The sequence below is a fragment of the Gopherus evgoodei genome, chromosome 4 (assembly GCF_007399415.2).
Source record: "Gopherus evgoodei ecotype Sinaloan lineage chromosome 4, rGopEvg1_v1.p, whole genome shotgun sequence".
Classification (NCBI taxonomy): Eukaryota; Metazoa; Chordata; order Testudines; family Testudinidae; genus Gopherus; species Gopherus evgoodei.
The window spans coordinates 33,257,295-33,283,889 of record NC_044325.1 but is presented as its reverse complement, the minus strand read 5'-3'; the positions used below and the strand labels follow the sequence as shown (position 1 = coordinate 33,283,889).

The following is a 26,595-nucleotide window of genomic DNA, read 5'->3' as shown; positions in this document are numbered from 1 at the left end:
ATCCATCGCATTAGAAAGGTAAGACTACTGATATTAAAATATGAGTTGTGTGCCTTTATGTGTAGAACCCCAAAACATTAATAATTATTAAGGGTTTTTTAAAATACAGTGCTTTTATCCAAAGCGCTTTACAATAGTTAGCTAATGGTACAAACAACATTTGGAAAGATCAAGTGGTCTGCCGAGACGCTCAGCAATTTTCTGTTCCTGCAGCCCCTCTGACTGTGTATTCTTTTGATCGTGAATAGACAAGGGAAGCTTTACCAGAATTAGTGAAATAATAGTAGCATTGCATGACTCCTATGTAAAGCATGGGGAAATAATGAAACTGACATTGTGCAGAAATTTCCCTTTGGTGAAAGAGAGGCCTGGTTTGTGTGTGTGTCTCTCTCTCACATCTGCATCCATACACAGTCCAGTGTGCGGATGAAAGCACTCCAGTAAGACTGCATTTACTTAACTCCATAACCACCAATTAGCAGCTGTAACAAATGTATTTTACAACACTAAATTTAGTCAAGAATGTTTGAATCAGTACGTCTTTATCCGCTCCCATCTTCCGTCCAAATACGGGGATATGTCAGATAGCTATTACTGGGAAATACTAAGTTTAACACTTTGTTGTTTTTCTCTAAATGACAATAAAAATCCCAGCTCTTTTTCATTAATGAGACTTTAATCTGGTGGCGATGTATAGCATTTTCCTGACAACTGCAATGTGGCATATGATGTTATATGCAGAGTAAAAGGCCATCATAGTGAAAATCTGTGATAATTAAACTACTGGTATAGTCATGACATTAAAATTGCACCTGTCCGGCAGGATGAATTTAATTAAGTAAAACTGAGTTCATGTTTAGAAAAAGAAAACCACAAACACCTCCCTTTCTGTAGGACAGAAGAAATTTTAAAATTCTAAGGGCCAAATTCTGATTCAGTTGCACAAGTTTCAATCTGCTTTTACACTAACAACGAAATTTTGCCCCACACATGTACCAACTCAGATTAGCCTTATTCTAGTAGATGACAGTTGCATGTAAGATGCCATACTCTTCATTCCAGCACCATATTTTAATTGACATGGAAGACTATAAACGACTTAATATAAACAAGGCAACAAATGCCTTCAGTCTTCTCAATCCAAAACTAGTGTGTGCCTAACACCATTTTAGATCAGGGAGGATGAATAGTTAAAGATGTGTTTGTGCAGGCTGCGTTCCCAACAACATTCTAGATTTGCTTTAGTGTAATTTGGAACTGCTGCCATGTGACCTGGAGGGCAGAATGGAATGGGAAAGGTTTGGAAGGAAGAAACGTTAAATAACAATGATCAGGAGAAAAGTGCATGTATAAGGAAATCAACCCAGCATTGTGGGAGCTCTCAGCATAATGAAACTTAAATGAACTAAACAAGCTGAGTGATAATGTAAACGGACCTAATCCTCTTTTGGGAGTGGGGATATGATTTCTTTTGGCACAAGGAGGGAAGAGAGAATGATCTGAAGTCTCACAAATGGACTCTGTGGGCCAAAGCCAAAAGATAGTTTCTCCAATCACAGAACAAATCAATATAGGAGGAAAATATAATCAATATAATCAATGCATTATTTATTAAACATATTCCCTAATTATTTCTAGTGTATACTTTCACAATGATTTTCAGTGCAGTGTTCAGTACGTATTATTTGTTAAGCATACAGACAACACAAATCAGACTCAAGATGCAAAAAATCTGCCTTTAAATATATTGAGTATTTACATTGCTGTGTGTTATTGTCTGTCTGTGGGTTGCACTGCACGGAATTAGTGTGTTTTAAGGAGAGCTTGAAAGCAGAAAGTGGATGCCAGGAGCAGCAGTGCAGGTGGGGTTTTAGGGTGTGAAGGGCAGAAGGCAAGAAGGCACAAAAATTAGACTTCAAAAAGGAGATGAAGTAAAGGTGAGGCGGTATTGATTAGCAAAGCAAAGATGTATAAGAAAGAAGATGTGGGTAGGAAGCGAGGTGGGAGCATAAACATATGCGACTCTCCATTCTTTTATTGCCAATACATTTTGTTTTATAATAGTACCTCCCTATGTTTTTTCTGTTCCCTCTGTGTAAACCAAAGGCCATTATGGATCACTTTACATACAATGCATTTTGACACTGCATTCCAGGAAAAGTGGTTCCCTTTATAACAGATCAAACTAGAGAATTTAAAAAAAATCTGTTGGGGGACATAGAAGTTAAACTCATCCTGTTCAACACACTGTCTGCCCTACAATTTATTATAATTTAAGTGCCTTTATGCTCTGTGCTGCACAAAACACAGAAACATGGAAAAACACAACAATCCAAATTTTAAACTGGTTAGTGGAGTATGGATTTAAATGAATGTGTGTCCTCAAATACTGTGAATCAGTGCACTGGCATGTGGTGTCAACTCTATCTGTGCCCCTTTTGAAGTCCATGGAATAAATCAATTGCCCACTAAGTTCCAGATCAAGTGTCCACTGAAGTCAGTGGGAATCAGTGGCACTGCATCAAGCCCAAAGAGCAGTGGCTCAAGACCCAACAGACATTAACTTAACTATCAGTTATGGAAAACAGCTTCATTGTGAATTCTCTTCAAATATATCCCTCATGATTTTGTTGGCTGATTCCTTTGCTTTTTTAGTTTGGCTGTGTCTTTGCATTCACTGCTCACTGGTTGTTGCATGGCTTGAGGATGATTGGGACAAAGTTACAGAAAACATACACATAGACAAAAAATGTTCTTTTGGGAAATGTTTATCACTTCATTTTACATAATTTGTTCCATCTTCCACCTTTTCAGCAAGGTGATCACAGAGTTTGACAGCTTTCTCATAAAGTCAATACATGGACAAACAATCAGCAATTAAAGACCATTATGGAAAATTCACACCACTAACATCTTATTTCAGCCAGTCCAGTCATCAGAAAAGCAGCTTCCCCATGACTAGCGCTATACTGAATCAGTAATATATACATGTGACCTGAGCTAAACTGACCTGGTGTATATTTTCCCTGCCCTATGTCAAGGCCCAGGTTACTCAAAGGAACTAAGGAATTCCCCCTGTGGAAAGAGTATCAACTCAGCTCTGCTTATAATAGTGATGAATTATTAAGCTCTTTAGAATGTAAAGCAGTTGCAATACATTTATAAACCAAAGACTGAAGCCCAAACTTAGACCTGGAAACTTTAGATCAGTCTGCCTTTCTAATGGGTGCTAGAGTCTGTCTATACTGACCATGGAGGAGTCTTTCATTTCATTGACAGTATGTAGTTTGTTTAATAACTCTGGCTCTTCAACTGCTGGTACACTGTTGCTTTTTCTGAGGGTTTCTAGAGTTTTCAGCTGGTAGGATACCTGGGTTTTAGTCCTTAAACATCTTAGGCATGTTAAACCAGAGTCTCTCATTTTGACAAAATTCTGGTAGGTGCTCTCACTGGAAAAGCAGTACAATACTGGGTCAGCAACACAGTTAAAACTAGTCAACAAGAGAGAAAAGTGGTAAATGTTAAAGATTTTCTCTGCAAACATGCAGCTGTTCTCAAACAAGCTGCGAATTACCAACAGGATGTGGTATGGTCCAAAGCAAACCAAGAAAATTATAACTGTGCTTGAAACTAGACGTTTAATTTGGATTTTTGTCTTCTTTTGCGTACCATGGCTCTTGCGGACAACTCGCAAAATGCCACAGTAAGAAAAGAGCAGTAGGAAGAAGGGGAAAAGGAAGCCACCAAAGAAGCGGTAGTAATTGATGTTGTGCTCCCAATCTTTGATGGGATAATGTTCAAAGCATATTATATGACTCTCTGCATCCATACTAATATCAGCATGCTTAAAGACAAACCAGCTCATCAGAATTTCCTTGCCCCAGATTATGATGCTCACTACCACAGCAGCCTTTATTGTCCGAAACTGATAGAAACGAAAAGGATGTACCACTGCTAGATAGCGGTCAATGGAGATGCAGCAGAGGAAGCCCACACTGATGTAGATGTTTTCATACAGGAGTATGCCACAGATTTTGCACAGATTTGCGTCATAGGTCCAGTTGTCATGCTGCAAAACGTACTGGAGCCAGAAAGGCAAAGAGAAGATGTAGAACAGGTCTGCTATAGTCAAATTGCACAGATAGATCCCCAGTTCATTTTTGGCCCTGATCTGTAGGTATCCATAGTACAGCGAGAGGCAGTTAGCTGGGAGACCTACTCCAAAGACAAGTATGTATATAGTGGGGGATAAAGTCTGGTGTATGCTGTGATTAATGGTACAGTTAGTAGAACTATTCCCAGTCACTTTCTGTGTGAAATCCTGCATCTTCTAGCAGTGACCATACATCTCTCATCAGGGTCCCAAAGAGGGAGATGTAAATTTTAATTTCATCCCATTTCATAAGTTACTCATTTCTTCCGCACTCTCTTCCTACTGGAGTGGCTGTCTGCCTTAGGATCCTAGCAACCTGGAAGTAAAACATATGAAAGTTCTGTTACCGAAATGTCGGGTCCGCCTAGCTGAGAGCCAGTGACAGCCAGACAAGGATAAGGAAAGGTTGCTTTATTCTGCAGAAGAAAGGAGAGTTTTGTACCTTGGTACAAAGACTCTACTTCATACAAAAACCAAGATTTTTTTATACACACTGGCTTTGGTCGTGTTAGCATTTGATTGGTGATTAGCAAACCCTGCACTTCTGCAATTTGCTCAGCAAAAACCAGCTTAGGACTAGCTTTAACTGCCTTAAGACCGATAAGGGAAGACAATTCAAAAGTTCAGGCTATTGTGTCCGTGAGGTGTTTAATTTTTTTTAATGGTTGCCAGCTATTATAAGGCTACTAGCTGTTCGGAGGTCGCTGCTGACTGTCACAATCCCCGCTTCGGGCCTGATAATCCAAATTGTCATGCCCGATATGCAATTTGCGATGAAGCTGGAGGGAGAGATATTGTGTTTTCCTACAGACAGTAGAGCCCCTAGTAACAGCACTGTACAAACATTTTGCACATTGCAACATTACTTAAACAACACATAGAAAGAAAATAATTTATTGGACAATTTTACGGAAAAGGCTAGTAAACCGTGACCTAAGGTCTGGGAGGAGGTTTTTAAAATTAAAGGTATGATTAAGAAATACAGTGTGGAAAACAACAGCTGCATTTTTGATGGCCTGCAAATTTTTTTTAATTAAACCAGAGCGATTAATATAAAAACAGCATTTTTTCCCAATGCGAGCACAAGCCCCGCCCTACTTTAGCATTTATGGCATTTAGCACACACCTATTTTGCAGTGTTACTTTTGTTATGTTATTGATTTTTTGTAAGTTTTGGAAAGCATTTAAGGAGGCATTAGCTGCTTTTTTAAGCTTTGCAGAAATGTTTACCACTGCCTTTTTCAGCTTTGCTATTTTTAGTCCAGGAATAAGTCCACGTATAAAAGAATGAAATCCCGTTTGCATGATTACTAGGGTTTTTTTGGCACGTTTAACCCGAGCCCCTTTTAAGGGTGTGAAGAGCTTGTGAGAATAAGTCCCCAGGTTGAGGATTTGGCGTGAGTTCAGTGTGGTGTTTACTTGAATGTTTGATAATACTCTGGCCACACCACACCGGCCATGCCAACCTGGCGGGAGAGCTTTATAAGCATTATGGCCACAAATAAAATACAGACTGGGGCTTTGTAAATAAAGGGTGAGGGCGCTTTCTGCTACTCAGTGGCGCCAATTTATCCTAACATCTCGATGTTTGGAGTTGCCAAATACCCGGCCCTGGCACCACCAATAGGATGCATTCAAATGTCCCATGGCGTGGGTGTTGTTTAAGATACCCCCACAGTATGTAACAGCAAACAAGTGTGATGTAAAGCTTACTAGCACCCACTGGCATTCAGAAATTTTTACAAGGGATGAGTGAGGTGATAAAATGCTAGAGGAGATGTTCATATAATATGCATGGGTTTTATTTATGGGACCCAAGGGAAGGAATGAAGGAAACCACTTTTTTTTGATAACGTTTGCCTGTTAATTTTGCAATATAGGCCTTTTGAAACTGGCAGGGAGGTCTTTGGGTGTCTACACCAATTTTTACGGGGTAAAAGGTTTCATTTTTAACACTAAACCTAAGGATTAGATCGCAGGCTTCTAAGAGGATGTAACCCAGTTCCTTCCTGGTCCCATCAACAGCCTTAAAACATAGGGCCAGCTTATACCCAAACCCAAGGATATCGAAGAGAGGGACCTCTTGGGCCTCCCAGCTATGATGCCAAACCTTAGACTTTTTTTTATACTTATTGGACTGGTATTTTTTTTTAACCACCATTTAGTTTTCCGCACCACTTGTAGGGAGAGAGTTTTAGAGAGGTTTAAAGGTACAACCCACAGTCCTATTCTTTCCTCAGAACGAGTTCGGTGACACAACCAACAGTCAGACAAGTGTTCTAACGTGGCTAGTCGCTGAAGAGGTTTAGCCGCTGGGTGCAGGTTAGCTTGTACAAGGGGCAAGCTTAGAAATAATAGCTACCGCAGCACCGTTTGAGAACCCACAGTCACAAAGTCTTAGGATTTTGTTCGTCAGAACAAAAACTTTAGTTTCTCAAGAGGTTTAGTTTTTCAGGTATTGTCTGCTTCTGGCTCTTCCAGGTCGCGGTGGGAAGAACTGGCAGTGCTTCCTTGACGTTTGATGTTGTTTGCTTTTGGCCCCGGTCTAGGGGCTAGCTTGATTTGGGTGTGGTGGATTTAGGTATTTTGGTTTTTTTACTCGAATTGCAGTGTGGGAGGTAAGTAGGACTTGAAAAGGGCCAGTCCACCAGGGTTGGGGAGGCTTAATTTTTTACTTTTTTACATAGACCCAATCCCCTGGCTGGATTTGGTGAGCAGGTATATTAGCGGGTAAGGACTGAAATTGGGCTGCATACCTTCTGTTTGAGTCGCTAGGGTAGGATCGGGTCCGCAGGCAGGATCGAGTCCTCTGAAGCCTGGGTCAGAACAGCACACAGCTGGGGAAGTTGGTTTTGAGGTAACCGGAGGACGATCCTGTTATTTGAAAAAAAGATTTGAGCATGCAATTTACACAACAGGTCTCTGCCCAGGAGGTTAACTGGAGAATTCGGAGCTAGCAAAAAGGCATGGGAGGCGGAGACACCAGAAATTTTCCCAGTAGCCTCCTGCAACACAGAACAGTCAAATGGCTTTTTGCCTATACCCATTCACACTCACTCACTCATGCCCGTCACCCCAATCGGGGTATGGACCGCCGGAATATTTTTATTTATGAGGTTTCCCTTCTTTGGCTTGACAGTAACAGTGGAGAGGGCAGACCCAGAGTCCAGAAAACAAGAATAAACGGTTCCTCACAAAGTTAGACGGACCTGGGGGTCATTGGAGGAACAAACATAAGTGGTAAAATCATTTGAATAGGTGACAGAAGAACCCCCTGATCGCCATCATTTCTTACTGTCGTTAACGTCTGTTTTTCCCACAGTCATCTGGTGTTGCGGTGGGTCTAGGTGGCGGGGCTTCCGCCCAGTGGGTCAGTATTGGCACTCCCTCTTCCAATGACCAGGCTGCTTACAATAGTCACATATATTTTTGGCGTGTCCTGGGGCCCCCTCTTTCTGTTTTAAGTTGCTTTTTGGGGGGTCCCCTCCTCCCTTCTTGTTTTTTATTTTCAGCATTTACAAGAGCCGCCAGCATTTTTACCTGCTTTGTTTTTTGTACCTTTTTTTTTGTGTTATATACACGGGTGGCAACGCTTACCAGTTCCTCCAGGGATTTCCCTTCAGCCCCTTCAAGTTGCTGTAACCGCTTTTTGATGTCCGGGGCTGACTGAGAAATAAAGATAAGCCTGACTGTGGACTGTGCGTCCGCTGTCTTGGGGTCTAGGTTAGTATAGGTACAAAATGCTTTACAAAGTCTTTTATAAAAATCGGAAGGGTGCTCCTCTTTTCCTTGCACAGTATTATGAACTTTTGACCAATTCAGAGTTTTTTTGCCTGCCTGTTTGATACCTATTAAAATGCAGTCCTGGAATCTCTTTAAATTCGCCTGGTGGGCCGGATCATTCGGGTTCCATTGGGCCGGATTAGCAAGGGTTATAAGGTCACGGGAATGGCCGCCGACTTCCGCGGCAGCCTGGGCACCCCGAAGGACCCGCTCCTTCTCCTCTGTGCATAACAAGCAATTCAAAAGTTGGCCCACATCTTGCCAATTGGGATTATGAGTCTGGAAAATAGTACGGAATCGCCTATGGACGACATCCGGGTCGTCCCTGAGGCGAGGCTTAGTGGTTTGCCAATTCATAAGGTCCGCTGTGGTAAATGGAACATAAACGTGATAGTCCACAACATTCCCTTCTGTCGTTGGAACTGGGATGACCCGGAGGAGTGTTTGAATTAAATTTCCCATGGGTTTCTTCCCATAAACTGACCCCAATCTAGTGTAGGATGGACTACCCAAGAGGCTAAAAGACTCTGACCCACTACTCGTCATCCCGCCAGTAGCCGGTTCGTCTACTCGAGCTGTAGTGTTCTTAATTTTCCCGGGCGGGGGTTTCTGTGGTAGGGCTGCTATCTCTGAACCCATGGCTGCAGAGGAAGGTATCGAGCCCGTCCCACTTGGTAGTGCTGCTGCTACCGGTGGCCAAGGTCGAGGACAGTATATGGGGGGATTTTCTTCCCAAAAATCGGCCTCTTTAGGGGCAGAAGGTTTTGGGTATAGAGGGGCTTGAATCTATATTTTCTTTAAGCGACGATGAGCTTCATCGTCACACAAGAAGCAATAATTCATTTGTCCCGGTGCCTGGTTTTCCAGCACCAGGTGCAGAGGAGTTAAGTAAGTCGGAATGTCAAAAGACCAAAACTCTGGCCAGTCGGTACCCAGGGCTGGCCAATCCTGGGTACAAAGCTGCAATAAGCGCCTCTTTGACATTCCTTTCTGAACACCGGGTAAAGGCTATTTATTTAACACGTAATTCAAAGGGCTATCCTTAGAGGGGTTCCGCTGAGACCCACCCATCCTCTTTTCTGGCACTCAAATAGAGAATTAAACAGAAAGAAGGAGGGAATAATGGTCTAATCCAAAAAATCCAAGCCAGCAATCTCTGCTTACACTGACTGCTATAGGGATCAGAACAGAAGGATCTTAATACGACCTCAGGGCTTCCTCACACGCCATGGCTTCCACCCCGAGGAATTACGAACAAGAAGCTCAGTTCCACCCACACACCTAATACCCAAAGGTATGACAGAAATACAGTAACCAGAATATAACCAGAACCCGGGAAGTGTTTCCTTATCCTGTAAGGGCTCACCTTATCGGAGCACGAACCCCAGGGGCCACGGTGAAGTGAGGAAGAAGGGCTAAGCACCCCGGTGGCGCTGCTCCTAGTTTGCCGCAACCATCCAGAGTCCGATGTCCAAGCTAGGAGGGTCCCATCTGGGTCGCCAGAAACTGTTACCGAAATGTCGGGTCCGCCTAGCTGAGAGCCAATGACAGCCAGACAGGGATAAGGAAAGGTTGCTTTATTCTGCAGAAGAAAGGAGAGTTTTGTACCTTGGTACAAAGACTCTACTTCATACAAAAACCAAGATTTTTTTTATACACACTTACACTCAGGCTTTGGTCATGTTAGCATTTGATTGGTGGTTAGCAAACCCTGCACTTCTGCAATTTGCTCAGCAAAAACCGGCTTAGGACCAGCTTCAACTGCCTCGAGACCGATAAGGGAAGACAGTTCAAAAGTTCAGGCTACTGTGTCCGTGAGGTATCTAATTTTCTCTAATAGTTGCCAGCTATTATAAGGCTACTAGCTGTTCGGGGTCACTGCTGACTGTCACAGTTCTTATGAGGAATATCACTGAAAAATAGTATCATTTTCAATAAATTGAATTGTCCTAGCCCTGAGCTCTCTCAAGTTCTCTAACACAAGACCTGCCTCAGAAATTTTGGAATTGTAAATACATGAATATAGCACCTTCCACCAAAGCATTTCACTTTACAAACATTCATCGGTTTAGCCTCGCAACCATGCTATCAGATAAGGAAATATCTCCATTTTACAGATGAGGCACAGAGATATTAAGTTAGTTGCTCAGGATAACATGCTTCCCAAGGCAGAGTAGTGAATAGAGTCCTATTCAGACTTTCTTATAGGGCATTGCAGCTATGGCAATTTAATTTCCTGAACAAAATGTACTGGCTCAGCAATTCCTGCAAAGAAATTGCACTTTTGAAGCAGTCTCTCCCGCACAGACACAGTTGCAAAGCTACTTTTCCCTGTCAAAAGAATCTTGCCAGGAAAGATTTCCAGAATCCTGTAAAAATCTCTAACTACAACATATCCATTGTCTCTGCCCTGCAAGATATTCTGTTGCAGATCTGCTTACTTACAATGGATCCCCCCCAAAAAACCCAGTCTGCTGCAAGTTTCACTTTGTACATCTCCACTGTACATGGGTATAAATATGTTCAGCTAAGGAATCCTTTTATAATCCAGAGCTCTAACCATACAAGCTTTGTCTACACGACACAATTTTACAGTGTTTGAACATGTTTGTGAAGAGCTGACTACAGTTTAGCAGTCAGTACAGACCACAATAAATTGTGCTCAGCATCAGGCAGCTAACTGATTAAATCCTGATCTCCACCAACTACTAAATCATGGTCAGCATTTGGTCATCTAACATGATTGTTCACAGGTGTGTTCAATCATAGCAAACGTAAAGGCTTCAGTGTAGATGTTCAGGGGTGAAGGCCTGCTTACTCTTGTGAAGATAACCCTTTTTATACGGTGTATATTTCCTAAAGCTCAAATTAATATTAGGCTGTTCAAAAAAATGCCAGCATTCTAAAGGAGAGTAGAAATGATCTTTACAGCTTCTGCATGTTTCCTCTCCCTGTTTGATTTCAACCTACTTGTATTTTTGTTTGTTTCCTTTCATCTCTGTGCAGTGTCAGGTTGTACGAACCCTCCCAATGTAATGCAACAAACAATAACAAAAACTATCCTTTCCTACAGCAATTGCCCCAAACACTGCAGTAGTTGTATTGTGTGCTGCAGTGTTTGAGAATGTTATTGTAGAATTTTTTTAATGCTTTTTATAAAAGGAATTGTAGTCTTTTTCAAGGAGCTAATGGGCTACAGTCCTTTAACAGGGACCTAAAAAGAAGTTTTAAAAATGTTGCTTCTATATGTGATGAAGATGGTTGGAAGTGGTTTTCCCCCCAGACTAAAAACATTGACCTTGTCCTGCAAAGATTCATGCATGTTTCACTTTACTCACTGTGGAGTAGTCCCACTGAAGTCACAGTGAAGTTAAGCATAAACATGTCTTTGAAAGATTGTGCTCGTGTTTTTTTTTTTTTGCTTCCCTGCCCTTCCCATCAGGAATATCAGGCCTGGTCTTGCTTGAGGCTTTCTTAGGGATCTTAGATATGTTCAATGTGAGCCCTTACATCCTATGTGAAGGGAAGGACATCTTGAGTGCTTAATAAAGGCATCCAGTCACTACATAGCTTTCCCCAGGAGACAAGACCAAAACCAATGGAACAAATTACTTGAGTAAGGTTCAGTTATGTGACTAAAGATTGCAAGACTGGGCCTTAAATTCTAACTAATTGGTCTGAGTGCTTGTTTGGATGACTTGCATACCAGGAAGGAAGCATGAGCAAGAACACACATTTTGGGATGCTATTTTTACAGTTTTCCCCTAAACAACATTGTGGTGCAGGAGTACTGGTCAGGAGTAAGTCTTTCTCTGAGAATCACTAGGACGCACTGCAGTGGGTGTGAGGCTGTGACGCTCAGTAGAGAAACAGGGCTTCTTGTGCATATTTCACATGGGTGGTTAGAAATCTCAGTCCCATTTTCCCTAATCACAATAATATCATTTTACCGTTAGGACAGCACATCCTGAATTATTTGCCTAATCTTGAGTTTTCACTTTGAAGCAGTTATATCGCTGATTTTATGTTTTAAAGGATAACTGTCAGGAAGTAAAATAATCTTTCATGCAACTTTCATTTAAATGATCATTGAAGACTGCAACTTTAGTTAACGTAACAGATTCAACAAGGTTTGAATCACCTCTGAGGTGAAGGAGGACCCTGGATCTCCCCGTGAGCAGGCTGGAACACCTTCACACTATTCCACTCAGTAATCAGGAACATGAGACAGTAGGCCGAATCCTGTTTACCTTTCTCATACCACTGATTTCATTGACGGAAGCTAGTTGTGTGTTAAACAAGCAGAATCCAGTGAAGTGTGGAGAGTTTAGTCTCCTGCTTGTCATTCTCCTACAAAACTGTGCACCTCCACTGTGGACAGTGTCATAATTATTTTATGCATTAATCAAATGTGGCAGAAGAAAGGCTCTTTGAAGGGAACAAGTCACAAGTATCAATGGTTTGATTTGAAGTTTGCTCTTCATTATGGCCATAAATCTTCTCCCATAGAACAAAAAGTGTGGAAATGTACTACCAAAGTCTTAAACTGGATAACAATTAATAACTCCATGGTGAATGTAGATTGCACTGAGACAAAAATCAGATGCAATCTATATTTGTAAAGTGCTTTGCAAATGGTTCTTTTCCTTCAAGGAACTCAAAATATTATTATTATTATAATATCAGTACTACTCTGTATGAAAACCAAATCCCATACATATGAGAAATCCCCAAGTTAGTTGGGTTTGTTTTCTGTAAGCCTTTGCCAGAATTCAAAATGGAGTGCAGTGTGAAGGCCACAGCAAAAGTTTTCTTGAAACAATATTGTTCTAATCCAATTTAAACTTGCACGTGATGACAACAAGGTTTCCTGCTACTGTATTAAGTGCACTGCCTCCCAGAAGTGCTGGAGTGTGTTATCTGAGTGGGGAAGGAGAGGAAATTGGCTTCTATAAAACTCTTTGCCCTGTTACAGCTAAAATATATACTTGAGCTCCTTTTAAAGTTTTGATCTCTTTATCACTTAACACATGGTTCAAATATGGGGAAAATCTCAGAAGTCCAGCTTCTTGGCTGCACGGTACTGTTATGCACTGGTCTACTTGTGTGAGGTAGCAGTGAGCCTGGAGGATTCCTCCAGTACTTCTGTCATGCTGGCTGGAGTGGCTGATGACCATGAGTGCCAACCTTAGGGCAGACTGTCAAGAAGCAGGGCAGAGACCCCAAACTGGTTGTACGGTCTATAATTAGATTTCACTGATCTGGTAACAAGTGTGAACTCCTAAAGCACTATAACAATCTTACCATGGAGTTACAGACAGCCCCTTTGGGCATTCCAGTCTATTTTGCCACCCAGGTTGCTTCCAGTCACAAGAGACCAGTCACATACCTCAGGTCAATTTGTACCTCAGATTTCACACCAAAAATAATGCTTGTAGCCAATCCTATAGTAAACTGTCTAAGGATTTATTAACTAAGAAAAGAAATGAGAGAGTTATTATAAGGTTAAAGCAAGCAAACAAATACACACAAATTACAAGTTACAGTCTATGGTTCCCAAAAGATGACAGAGTTGTAATAATCTGTCCACTCTGAATGTCTTTTAGAGGTGACCCTAGGGATCTCTGCTTCTGTTTCATAGCTCCCGCCCTGGGAATCCAAACAACAAAAGAGATGAAAAAAAATTTCTTCACAGCTATTTTTATTTCTTTCTTCCAGAATTCAAGCTGAGAGGACGAGCCCTTCTTCATGTAGCCTCTTAATAGGTGTGAAGGGGGCAATTAAAGTCTACGTATTGTGATGTCCCACAATGGCCCATTTAGTTTTGATAGACCTTCTTAATGGTCAGAAGATGATCCTTCCTGACTGGGTTCACAGCAGTGCTTAATTTGTCTCAGGGCTGAGTCTCGGCATTTCTAGGCTTGGCAATTCATAGACCCAGCACCTCTGAGCTTGCCATGTTAGTTATGAAAATAAAATAATTGCTTCAATTCCAGCACCTCTTTAATTACAGATTAAGCACTGGTTCACAGTTATAAAGCAAAAACTTAAATATTACCGTATAGCATGTGACAAAGATATTACAAGATTAATACATGCGGCAACTGATAATGTGTTTAGACTTTATGAAATATTTGTAAATTCAATAACTACCTTAACTGTACTAAAACGTGGATGAAACAGACTGGTTTCCAGCAATTAATTTATCAGTGCTTGGCAGCCAGCGTAAAGTAGAGTGCCCCAAGGCCAGTGCCGATGACTCAAGGATCGAGGCGATATAAATGTTGTTTAAATCCACCATTTCCCCTCTTCCTTCCTCTGGTGTTATGAAACTGACAAATAACTTCCTTGTAAAATGTACCAGAAAAGCTGGAATTGAAGGGAACAGCAATAAGAGGCTAAGGCAAAGAGAATCTGAGCCAACCCAGACAGCTGAAGAAATTTAAAAAAAAGAGAGAAATGAATAAGTTGCTCTGTAAAAACTGCTTGTGGTGCAACTAAACCCAATGACTAAACAGAAGATAGTCACTGGTCTACTACCAACACCAATTAGGGATGGTAACAGACAAGCACATTTTTCTTAAGATAGCTTTAAAAAACAAAATAGTAGCTCTGAAAAATGACACAGCTGCTATGATCTGTAACAGTGGCAGCATCTCCCTGCTACTCTGTGGCCACAATCCAGGCAAATTACTTATCACACTGGTCATCTGATGGTTTCCTTTCCCATCTCTACTCACCCTATTGCACTATGTCTCCTTTTAATAGACTCATCTTAGAGCCCAATTTTCCAAAAGTGGGAAAGACAGAAGTAGACTCTCCTCAACATCTGAAGATGCTCCAATCACTCCTCCTATTCCTGGTTTAAACACAACACAGAAGACAAACATTCACTACTCACTCTCACACCTGCAGGAGGTTCTTTCCTCACCAATCTCTCCGTATCCTAACTGCAGCCAAAAAAGTAGTGCCTTCCCAAGGCAGTTAAACTGTAAAAAAAAAACCATACAAAACTATGCAATATCATGTCTGCACCAAGTACAGTCTGCTGGCGATGGTCTAGGAAACAACATAAAAGCCTTAGCAAACTCAAACTGAGTAATAATGTGTAGCTAGGGTGGGTTCTTTGGTTTGAATGACGCATTACAGGAAATCCCTCTACACTCTCGCCCACATCTTCAGTAGCAGGGCCAGAGGGCCCTATTCCAAAGAGCCTTCCTTAGGCACGTATGAAATTTGCAGTCAACCCTTCTCACACACAAGACACTTACTTCCATGAACAGCTTCAGTAGTAGGATGTACCTTTGTGCACACAATGGGCTGACTCCGTGGCACTGGATCTCTTGATGTTTAATCTGCCTCTACCTCTACCCCTGTCACACAATGAAGACAGACTTGAATCATTGTCTTTTATAGCAGGAGATGGGCCAAGGTGCACGTTTTAGACCAAAACTTCCCCAATGCTTGAGGTTGTTTATATCTGGGACTTTGGTTCAGCCCATTGTTTTGATAAAAGACATGAAGTTCACTTCCAAGTTTAAGGTGAAAAGGGATCACCAGATTATAGGAGCAGGATATTATAATTGCACTATGAGAATTAATGTATGATTCGATTTCATCTTCCAGCCACCCTTTCTGAATAGCAGAAAGGAATGACCCCCTGGAACTATGGGATTCTGTTTCCCATATGCATTACAAATTGGGCCCTTTTTAGTTCTTTGTTTTAAGGTTTAGTTAGTAAGAGATAGGATTCTGTATTGTGTCTATGTTAAGTAGATTAAAGGACTGTTGAAGGCCTGGGCCTCAGTGTGAATTGTTTTGGTTATAAAACTTAGCAAGGTTTAATTTAATTTTTTTTGCTTGATATGAAATACTGCTGTTTGTATTCTCACAGGTCTCTGTAAAAGACTGTTTGTGTGAATGAGGAATGCATGCATCAGGAAAAGATAAGATATGAAGGCCAAAGTTAACCAGATGGTCAAGAAAGGAGGAGTGAAGACGCTTATCGAGACTTATTGACACCAGAGAACCATCAACGTGCATCCATAAGTGAGGAAGGGCAGATTGATGACTATGAGGTGGAGGCTGGCACCCCTAAAGACAATTGATTAAATCAAATCCGGGACAGGATGACCCTCTCGGAGGTGTTTTGGAATGTTTACATCAAAAGATAACACCAATTAACGAGTAACCAGTCATAAACTGACACAGCAAAATCCATAGACTTCAACAGAGAAAAAAAAAAAGACTATAAGAACAGGGTGCTTTACCATCGGACTTTAAGTTTGTTTTGCCACAACTCCAGGAGCATCGGATCGTGACTGACAGAGCCCCTCCAGGACCAATCTGGCTGGCCACTAGATCGATCCAGATTCTGGAATGGTAACTATAAACATCGACTGGTGGGACTGTGTGCATGGTGTGTGTGTGTGTGTGTGTGTGTGTGTGAGAGTGACTGAAAAGCATATGCTAACTGCTGTATTCTCAATAAATGCAGTGTTGCCTTCTCCTCTATAAAAGATCTTGTGTGCTTTATTTAAGCATAACAAGATCATCTAGTCTGACCTCCTGCACATATCACAGGCCACCAACACCACTCAATACCTGCACACTACACCCAGCAACTGAAATTAGACCAAAGTATTACAACCCTCAGAAGACTATGCTACTGTGGACCACAGGCAGAGAATAGGACAGAATGAGGCACACGAGTGCCAGCAGGCCCCGCAGTGGCAGAGAACTGATTAAATGAGATATACCCAGATGATCCTAGCAAGCAACCCCCATCCCATGCAGCGGACGAAAGCAAAATCCCTCATGGTACCTGCCAATCTGACCTGGGAAGAAATTCCTTCCCAGCCCCGCATATGGTCATCAGTTAGTCCCTGAGCATGTGAGCAAGAAGCAAGCACCTAAGAGAGTATTCTCAGTACAATCTCAAAGAACCAGCCTTCTCCATCCAGAATCCCATCTCCAGCAATGGCCTAAATTTGGGGGATTGTATCCCAGATATTAGTTTTGGCTTATGGTGACTAGGGAACAGATTGGATGAGTAGCCTAGTTGGGGGAGACTAGAATGGAGCCCCAGAGGAGCCTGGGAATGGAAGCGAAGGAGATTAGGACCACGAGAACACACTCCTCTCCAGAAGTTGGAATGGAATCCAAGTTTCCTGATTCACAACATTGCTTCTTTGTCAGCAAACATCTGTGAGACCCACTGGTAAGGTGGTGTATCTCATGCCCTTGTAGTGTTGATCCACACTGAGGACGACAACATATTATTTCTATCAGTTACTTCATTAGGTAAAGTGGCAGAGGTCTGGGCAATGGATCTAAAGGTTCTAATCCTGCTGATGACCCATGTGGCACCATATTGACATCCACATGATGCAATTTCTGTTTTTTTCCCCCGTTTGTTTTTATAAAAACTTGCTGAGGTACACACAGAAACTGCTTTAAAAGAACATTAATGGTCCAAAGTTGAGCACTCAAAAGTTAAGAAATAACAGGATTAAGATTGCTTGTGCAACCCTAATTCAGCCGTGTGCATATGCATTATGATACTGTGATTACCTTGCCTCACATAGCTGACACAGTTGGCCTGACATAGCACTACAGTTCAGCAAACCAAGCCCACATGTTACATTTAAATCAGGGATGGGAGGAATCTTCAGAGCTTCTGCAGATGTTCAGACACTTATTGCAATGGCATATTGCAGTCAGGGCTAATCACTTGAGCAAAAGTACGGGAGGAGAGGGCTGGTTGTTCCTCTGCAGCCATCCCAGAAATGGGGTCCTGAAGTGTATAGAAAAGGTAAAGTGACCCAGCTGCATAGTGAAGCAGCCTGATCAAGAAACTCTCCGGAAGTCCATACACAGAACATGGACAGGACACTGAGGTCTGTGAACACATTAACCAAGTTCATTTTCACTGAACAAGCCTCATGAGATCACACTTCCTCACAAAACACTCATACTTACCCAGAAAGACTCATTTCTCTGGCAAACAACTAGTACCCTGTATTGTGCGCCCACAAGCCTCCAAGGTATGGGTGTCAGGTAATGAAAAAATTGGCAAATGATATCAAGACATACCTCTCACAGACACCACAGTGGCACTATTAGGTTCAGCAAAAAGGAAAAAATGGTCCAACTACTTAATAATTAAATGTTTCAGTATTGTTTACACTCTTTTGCTTCTCCACGCTAGCTGCATACTTCTACCCAACACTAGGAATATGGGTCAACATTAGCATATGTAGTGTGGGGCCCCAAACTGGACACAGTACTCCAGATGAGGCCTCACTAATGCCAAATAGAGGCGAATGATCACATCCCTCAATCTGCAGGCAATGCCCCTACTTATACAGCCCAAAATGACATTAGCCTTGTTGGAAACAAGGGCACACTGTTGACTCATATCCATCTTCTCATCCACTGTAACCTGTAGGTCCTTTTCTGCAGAACTGCTGCCTAGCCATTCGGTCCCTAGTCTGTAGCAGTGCATGGGATTCTTCAGTCCTAAGAAAGTCTTCCTCAAAGTCTTTCTGCTATAACTGCTGTAACCATATGAGATTCACTGTTGCGGTGCCTCCCGATGCTCGTTCAGTGAATGAGCTCGCCAGCCTCCAGAGCGCCCTCTGCAGGCCACTGTCTCGCCTTGCTGCTGGCCTTGGTGCCTCTCCCATACCCCGGTGCCCCTTTCTCTTGGGTGCTGCCCTTTGGCAGTACCCCCACAGTTTCTGGGTCTCCCCACCTAGGGGAACCCCCACCCACTATCACCACCTTGCCTCAGTATAAGGCTACTGCCAGTCACCATCTAGTCACTGGGGCAGACTGCAGTTTTACAAGTCACTCATCACAGGCAAGGGGGGTTGGTACCTGCTGTCTCCGCCTACTCTTGGGCTACCCCCTGCATCCCCAGTATCTATTTGGCCTTGCACAAGGCCAGCAACATGGGGAGTTGCCAGGCAGGAGCTCCTCAGCTCCTCTCGCCTTTCCTCCACCCTGCTCCACCTCAGGTACCCTGGTACACTCCCCAGCAGCCAGACCAGTTTCCTTCCACAGCTAGAGGAGACTCTCTTTGAGCCTCTGGCTCACAGCCCTTTTATAAAGGCTAGCTGAGGTCTGTTTGGGGTGTGGCCCCCAGCTGTGCCTGCTTCCCCGATCAGCCTGGGACCTGCTTGCCCCAGCCACAGCCCTCTCCTGGGCAGTTTTAAACCCCTAAGGGCAGGAGTGGGTGACCATCCTGCTATACCTGCCTTCCAGTTTTTCTCCACTTCTTTTTTTACATTAGAAAGATCCGGTCTGCTTTTCTTTTCTTTGCAAGATGATCTTGCCAAAGACCTACAACTAAAAGATGAACTTTATTTTTTTTGGAATCTGACACCACCTTCATTCATCCTAAAGGAGAAGTAAAGGGCGAAAAACAAAGCCACAATACTTCCTAACCTTAAACCTGAGTCCCAGCCTAAAATTTAATTCAGATCTGAACACTACCCACTCAATGTTAGTCTGTTTTATTAACTTGTAAATGGGCCCCTCTGACTTGTATTCCTATACACAATAATAATGACTCGTATTTTTTTCAGTGGGAGGGAACCATTGAATTATTCTGTAAATTATACATTCCTTGATTTTTGTCATCCCTACTTGGCTTCATTTATAAAAATCTATTGTAAAAAAGGAAGCCAGCAATATTTTTTAAAACCCCATATAAACAATTGATGAATTATTCTACGTACAATTTTCCTGGAACATAGACACACAATTATTCATTGCATTGGCTAAACTTCTTCACTCATCGCTCTCTTGATTTCCTGTTAGGAAGTCAACAAGTGGCAAAAACTTTCTCAATTAAATCCTTCAAATGTTTGAAACAGGTCTGTGTCTTTAAGTATTTAATTACTGAAATTGATAGTTTCAGATGTCACCTGTGTTGTACTTTTTGTAAATTCAGGACTAATGACCATAAACATGTTGGCAAGTACCTGTTAAATAGATTTGGATATCAGTTTTTAACAGGAAATTTCCTTTTTTTCTCAGAGGGAATTTAGTGTTTATTAACTGTGCTGGATTGGACATGTTTTCTACATGGAAAAAAGTGCTATAATATTCCACGAAAAAAGGTTTACACCACTGTTGTTACTGGTCCCGGTGAGTACTCTAGAATATTGCAATACATTAACTGACATAACATTTCTTCATTTCTCTTTTGGTAATGAATCCCATCCAATAGACTTTCATCCCATCCTATCCAATAATATAGACAATTTAGTCTAATACTATACTACTGTGACACAGAGACTCCTTCGCAAAGGGTCCCCTGTTCTTTGCAAACAACTCTCACCTCAGACCTGACAAACTCACTATGCCAAACACAGGTCTTACAGGATCTTTACTCATAAAGAGTAATATGTAAAAGAAGCAGTGAGAGAGAAAAAGACTTCCTTTAAAAAGTGGAAGTCAAATCCTAGTGAGGCAAATAGAAAGGAGCACAAACACTGCCAGCTTAAGTGCAAGAGTGTAATAAGAAAAGCCAAAGAGGAGTTTGAAGAACAGCTAGCCAAAAACTCCAAAGGTAATAACAAAATGTTTTTTAAGTACATCAGAAGCAGGAAGCCTGCTAAACAACCAGTGGGGACCCTTGGCGATCAAAATACAAAAGGTGCGCTTAAAGATGATAAAGTCATTGTGGAGAAACTAAATGGATTCTTTGCTTCAGTCGTCACGGCTGAGGATGTTAGGGAGATTCCCAAACCTGAACTGGCTTTTGTAGGTGACAAATCTGAGGAACTGTCACAGATTGAAGTGTCACTAGAGGAGGTTTTGGAATTAATTGATAAACTTAGCATTAACAAGTCACCGGGACCAGATGGCATTCACCCAAGAATTCTGAAAGAAGTCAAATATGAAGTTGTGAAACTATTAACTAAGGTTTGTAACCTGTCCTTTAAATCGGCTTCGGTACCCAATGACTGGAAGATAGCTAATGTAACGCCAATATTTAAAAAGGGCTCTAGAGGTGATCACGGCAATTACAGATTGGTAAGTCTAATATCGGTACCGGGCAAATTAGTCGAAACAATAGTTAAGAATAAAATTGTCAGACGCATAGAAAAGCATAAACTGTTGAGCAATAGTCAACATGGTTTCTGTAAAGGGAAATCGTGTCTTACTAATCTATTAGAGTTCTTTGAAGAGGTCAACAAACATGTGGACAAGGGGGATCCAGTGGACATAGTGTACTTAGATTTCCAGAATGCCTTTGACAAGGTCCCTCACCAAGGCTCTTACGTAAATTAAGCTGTCATGGGTTAAAAGGGAAGGTCCTTTCATGGATTGAGAACTGGTTAAAAGAGAGGGAACAAAGGGTAGGAATTAATGGTAAATTCTCAGAATGGAGAGGGGTAACTAGTGGTGTTCCCCAAGGGTCAGTCCTAGGATCAATCCTATTAAATTTATTCATAAATGATCTGGAGAAAGGGGTAAACAGTGAGGTGGCAAAGTTTGCAGATGATACTAAACTACTCAAGATAGTTTAGACCAAAGCAGACTGTGAATAACTTCAAAAAGATCTCACAGAACTAAGTGATTGGGCAACAAAATGACAAATAAAATTTAATGTGGACAAATGTAAAGTAATGCACATTGGAAAAAATAACCCCAACTATGCATATAATATGATGGGGGCTAATTTAGCTACAACGAGTCAGGAAAAAGATCTTGGTGTCATCGTGGATAGTTCTCTGAAGATGTTCACGCAGTGCGCAGAGGCGGTCAAAAAAGCAAACAGGATGTTAGGAATCATTAAAAAGGGGATAGAGAATAGGACTGAGAATATATTATTGCCCTTATATAAATCCATGGTACGCCCACATCTCGAATACTGTGTACAGATGTGATCTCCTCACCTCAAAAAAGATATTCTAGCACTAGAAAAGGTTCAGAAAAGGGCAACTAAAATGATTAGGGGTTTGGAGAGGGTCCCATATGAGGAAAGATTAAAGAGGCTAGGCCTCTTCAGCTTGGAAAAGAGGAGACTGAGGGGGGATATGATAGAGGTATATAAAATCATGAGTGATGTAGAGAAAGTGGATAAGGAAAAGTTATTTACTTATTCCCATAATACAAGAACTAGGGGTCACCAAATGAAATTAATAGGTAGCAGGTTTAAAACAAATAAAAGGAAGTTCTTCTTCACACAGTGCACAGTCAACTTGTGGAACTCCTTACCTGAGGAGGTTGTGAAGGCTGGGACAATAACAATGTTTAAAAGGGAACTGGATAAATTCATGGCGGCTAAGTCCATAAATGGCTATTAGCTAGGAAGTGTAAAGAATGGCATCCCTAGCCTCTGTTCATCAGAGGATGGAGATGGATGGCAGGAGAGAGATCACTTGATTATTGTCTGTTAGCTTCACTCCCTCTGGGGCACCTGGCATTGGCCACTGTTGATAGACAGATACTGGGCTAGATGGACCTTTGGTCTGACCCGGTACAGCCGTTCTTATGTTCTTATGTTATGTTCTTATGCAAGGTATCTACCGAAAACTTGTAATTTGTCAAGATTCATAACATTGAGAGATGTATGTATGTGTAATATTTAAGGAATAAGGTATTTATATTGAAAGTACACTTTATGGACTTGGAGTAGAAATTAGTTACCAAGAGATTTTGTGTCTTGATGATGTCCCATTCAGGCAAGGTGGAGTTGTAACCTTGCCCTGTTTGGCCAATGATGCACTGCAAGGCTCAGTTGTTTAACATTGTTTGTACAATACTAAGACTTTGAACAGGAAACCATCAGAGGCAACTGTAAACAATCAAAACCCCAAAGGTTAAAAAAACAAAAAAAAGCTTTACAACAAGACAGAGGTTCACCCTATGAATAGAAACAAAGGGCTGTTTTCAGTATAACACAGAGGGAGAAGCACTGTCTATCCATTCACTGAGGAAACCCCTTGTGGAGTGGGGCCGCTTTCATGAACGTTTGGGTCTTGGTTCTTGGGAAACCAGCCAGTTCTGCAACAGACTGAACTTTGGGGTGGGGAGGAAGGGAAATCTACTTTATGAGATAGGAAAGGTAACCATTCACAAATGTAGACCCAGGTTTATGTTTTATGATTTTGTTTTGCATTGTAGCCACTTGTTTCCATCAGTCTCTGATTTTTAGTTAAATCATTATTTTTTCTTCAATAAACTTACTTTTGTTTTATCAGAAGTGCTCACAAGTGCTGTGTGGTTTACATGAGCTGTGGAGTGAGGTAAAACTTGTGCTCTGTGGTACACTGCACCTTTGGGCGCAGGGGATCTGAAATTTCTCTGAGTAGCTAAAACAATGAGGAGTACTTGTGGCACCTTAGAGACTAACAAATTTATTTGGGCATAAGCTTTCATGGGCTAAGGGTTTTAGCCCACAAAAGCTTATGCCCAAATAAATTTGTTAGTCTCTAAGGTGCCACAAGTACTCCTCGTTGTTTTTGCTGATACAGACTAACATGGCTACCACTCTGAAACCTATGAGTAGCTAGTGTCAGGGGATAGATATCACAGGGGAACGATTGAAAGGGACTCAGGGACTGGGTGCATCTACTGTTAACCTGCAAAGTGATGTTAGGCCTGGCATAACCCAGAGGAAAGTGATTGAATGGCTGAAAGACTGACAATGTCAGGAAGCCAACACTCAGCTACCACAAGGAAGACTCCCTCTTGTTGGCAGCAGTGGGTGCCCTGAGAACTGTCACAACTACATATTACCATCCTATCTGATCCAGTCCCAGGCCTATCCACTCAAGAACGTACATGCCCATCCTATTCCATCAAATCCACTATTATCCAACACCTAATCATACTGTCCTCTTTGATATCTTTCAGTACCACATCACCTAGTACCATCCAATGCCCTCTCTAGAATACTGCTGGTATGTTGTTCATTTGTTTGATTAATAAGCACTGGAAACTAATATTCTCTATTTATCCATAGCATAGGTACAGTATGGAGGGCAGCAATAAAGTCCAGTTTCCCTATTGGTATTCCTAATAATTTCTGTTTCTGGTGCCAGTTATACCTTGGCCTCACTGCTGAAAATGCCATTGAGGATGACAATGATTGGGGAGGAGCATCAGAGCAGCACCACTTCTTTCACAGAGTCTACCCATCACTTTCATTCACTCAAACCTTACCAGACTGGAATCAGTGACAGGATAATAAAATATTATCTATTTCACCACCAATCCCATGAAGCCCAGGAGCTATTTGTTTGAGAATCCCTAGCGGTGGAGTTGGCACTTCTATTTCTCCACCAGAAGTTGAATTTGCTGGCTTTCCGTATGCTGCTCTAGGCTCATAGTTTCGGTCAAACATTTGCTTGACTGGGAACTTGACAATTTTCCCTCCCATCATGGGTTAAAGCACTTGACATATTGATTCCAAATATGAACAAAGCAGGCAGCATGTATTACATTAGAAAATACATAAAATAATTCCTTGTCATTCTAAGTTTTGTTCTAGTGCTGTCTGGTTTCCCACGGGTAGCAATATAATAGAATCATAGAAGTATAGGACTGGAAGGAACCTAAATACATCATCTAGTCCAGTCTCTTGGACTGAAGGCAAGACTAAATAATAACTAGAAAATTCCTGACAAGTGTTTGGAGGTTTTTAAGAACAAGTTAGACAATGACAGAGACTCCACAACTGCCCTAGACAATTTGTTCCAGTTCTTTACTACCCTGACAGGAAATTTTTCTAACGTCTAACTTAAAACTTCCTTGCTGCAATTTAAGCCCATTGCTTCTTGTCCTATCCTGAGATTAACAAGAACAATTTTTTACCCTCCTCCTTGTGACAGCCTTTTACATACTTGAAAACTGTAATCATATCCCACCTTGGTCTGCTCTTATGTCCCACCTTGGTCTGCTCTTCTCCAGACTAAACAAACCCAATTTTTTCAATCTTCCCTCATAGGTCATGTTTTCTAGACATTTAATCATTTTTGTTGCTCTCCTCTGGACTTTCTCCAATTTGTCCAAATCTTTCCTGAAACGTGGCACCCAGAACTGGACACAATAGTCTAACTGAGGCCTTATCAATGCAGAATAGAATGTCTTGCTTACAACACTCCTGCTATTACATCCCAGAATTATGTTCACTTCTCTTTGCAACAGTGTTACACTGTTGACTCATATTTAGCTTGTGATCCATTATAATCACCAGATCCCTATTCGTAGTACTCCTTCCTAAGCAGTCATTTCCCATTTTGTATGTGTGCAACTGACTCTGCCTTCTTAAATGGAGTACTTTGCATTTGTCCTCATTGAATTTCATTCTATTTACTTCAGACCATTTCTCCAGATCATTTTGAATTTTAATCTTCCAGAGCACCTACAACTCGTTCCAGCTTGTAATCATCTGCAAACTTTATAAGTGTACTCTCTATGCCATTATCTAAATCATTGATTTTGAACAGAACCGGACCCAGAACTGATTCCTACAGGACCCCACTCATTATGCCCTTCCAGCTTGACTATGAACCACTGATAACTATTCTCTGGGAATGATTTTCCAACCAGTTCAGCACCCACCTTATAGTAGCTCTATCTAGGCTAGCTTGTTTATGAGCAATAAGGGGTCCTAGCACATGTAAATAAGATGGGCAGGAAGATAAATACAGTTCAGCCCATGTGTGAAGGATCATCATAGTTTTATCCATTGTCACTACTCAGGAGCACCCTCTTGTGGCAGGCTTTGGCATGACGGACACACCTGCCTCAGTCTCCTTCCTTTGCACTCCCCAGCAGTAGTTCAAACAGGCTTTCTGAGTATAAATAGCCCTTGTAGAGTTAATTTATGACAGAAGAAAGCCCTATTTACATATATCATAAGCCAAGACCCATAACGATAATCCATATGGTTCTGACATCCCTCACAATGCCCCAGTTCTCCAGTACCTTTCAGCATGCCTCACCATAGCCCCTCTAACTAGCAAGTTTCTTCAACCTGTTTCAGTCTCAGATTTCATTTTAGCTCTTGCCTGGAGATATCAGAAGGCTCACAACCTCCATCATTTCCCAGCTTTTAGTCCTCTCCAGCCCTCTGGCTTCAGCTCTCTATCACCAAGAGCCAGCAGGCATCTCCATTGCTATAAACCTTCAGCTCTCGCCTTCCTTCTATGGCTGAGGATATTTGGCTCAGGAAAGATAAGCAAGTTCTTCCTGCAGCTGATTTCCTAGCCCTCAGCCCTTTCCAGCCTCCTGGCACTAGCTCTGACTCAGGAAGTCCCATCCACTGGCTTCATGGTAATTCCTCCCTCTTTCCAAAGAGAGCCTGCAGAGAGCTATCTGCAGCTTTCCCCCAAAGACCTTCTCCTCCAGTCTCCTGACTCTCATTAGGTCCCTCATGGATCTTTTATAGCACCCCTCCCCCATATTTCCCCCCCTCTCAATTGGCTAAAGTGGGAGCACCAGTTCTGTAGCAGGGGCATTAACTGTGGCCAGCGATCCTGTGACATCACTGCTTTGCTTTTTACTGTGTAGCGAGGGCTGAACAACTTGCACTGCAAAGGTGTTGAGAGTTCCTCATGCTAGTGCTAACCACAGGGACATGTGAAAAGGAGCCTAGAGCTTCCTCCTGGAATTCCCTGTTTCTGGCCCAGCAA

General features: G+C 41.9%; 1 protein-coding gene and 1 long non-coding RNA gene across 8 annotated transcripts in view; one reads left to right on the top strand and one right to left on the bottom strand.

The window, feature by feature from the left end:
* Window positions 1-2,752: 2,752 nt before the first annotated feature.
* The window catches only part of GPR68 (G protein-coupled receptor 68), a 34,565-nt gene continuing 10,722 nt past the window's right edge, over window positions 2,753-26,595 (bottom strand). For 2 of the 7 annotated variants that reach the window (XM_030558920.1, XM_030558924.1), the window contains exons 2-3: window positions 6,910-7,027; window positions 2,753-4,469 (exon numbers count right to left, since the gene is read on the bottom strand). In XM_030558920.1, the coding sequence (XP_030414780.1) occupies window positions 3,230-4,327 (1,098 nt within the window). In that variant the 5' untranslated portion in view covers window positions 4,328-4,469; window positions 6,910-7,027 and the 3' untranslated portion in view covers window positions 2,753-3,229. Of the gene's footprint in view, window positions 4,470-6,909; window positions 7,028-7,750; window positions 7,820-9,302; window positions 9,387-14,837; window positions 15,008-26,595 lie in introns of those variants that run through there. The other 5 variants (XM_030558918.1, XM_030558921.1, XM_030558919.1 and 2 more) reach the window with 5 other exon arrangements.
* LOC115649850 lies at window positions 4,660-23,964 on the top strand. Its single transcript, XR_003999946.1, has 3 exons — window positions 4,660-4,797; window positions 14,458-14,460; window positions 23,953-23,964. It is a non-coding gene; the product is annotated as an uncharacterized LOC115649850 (long non-coding RNA).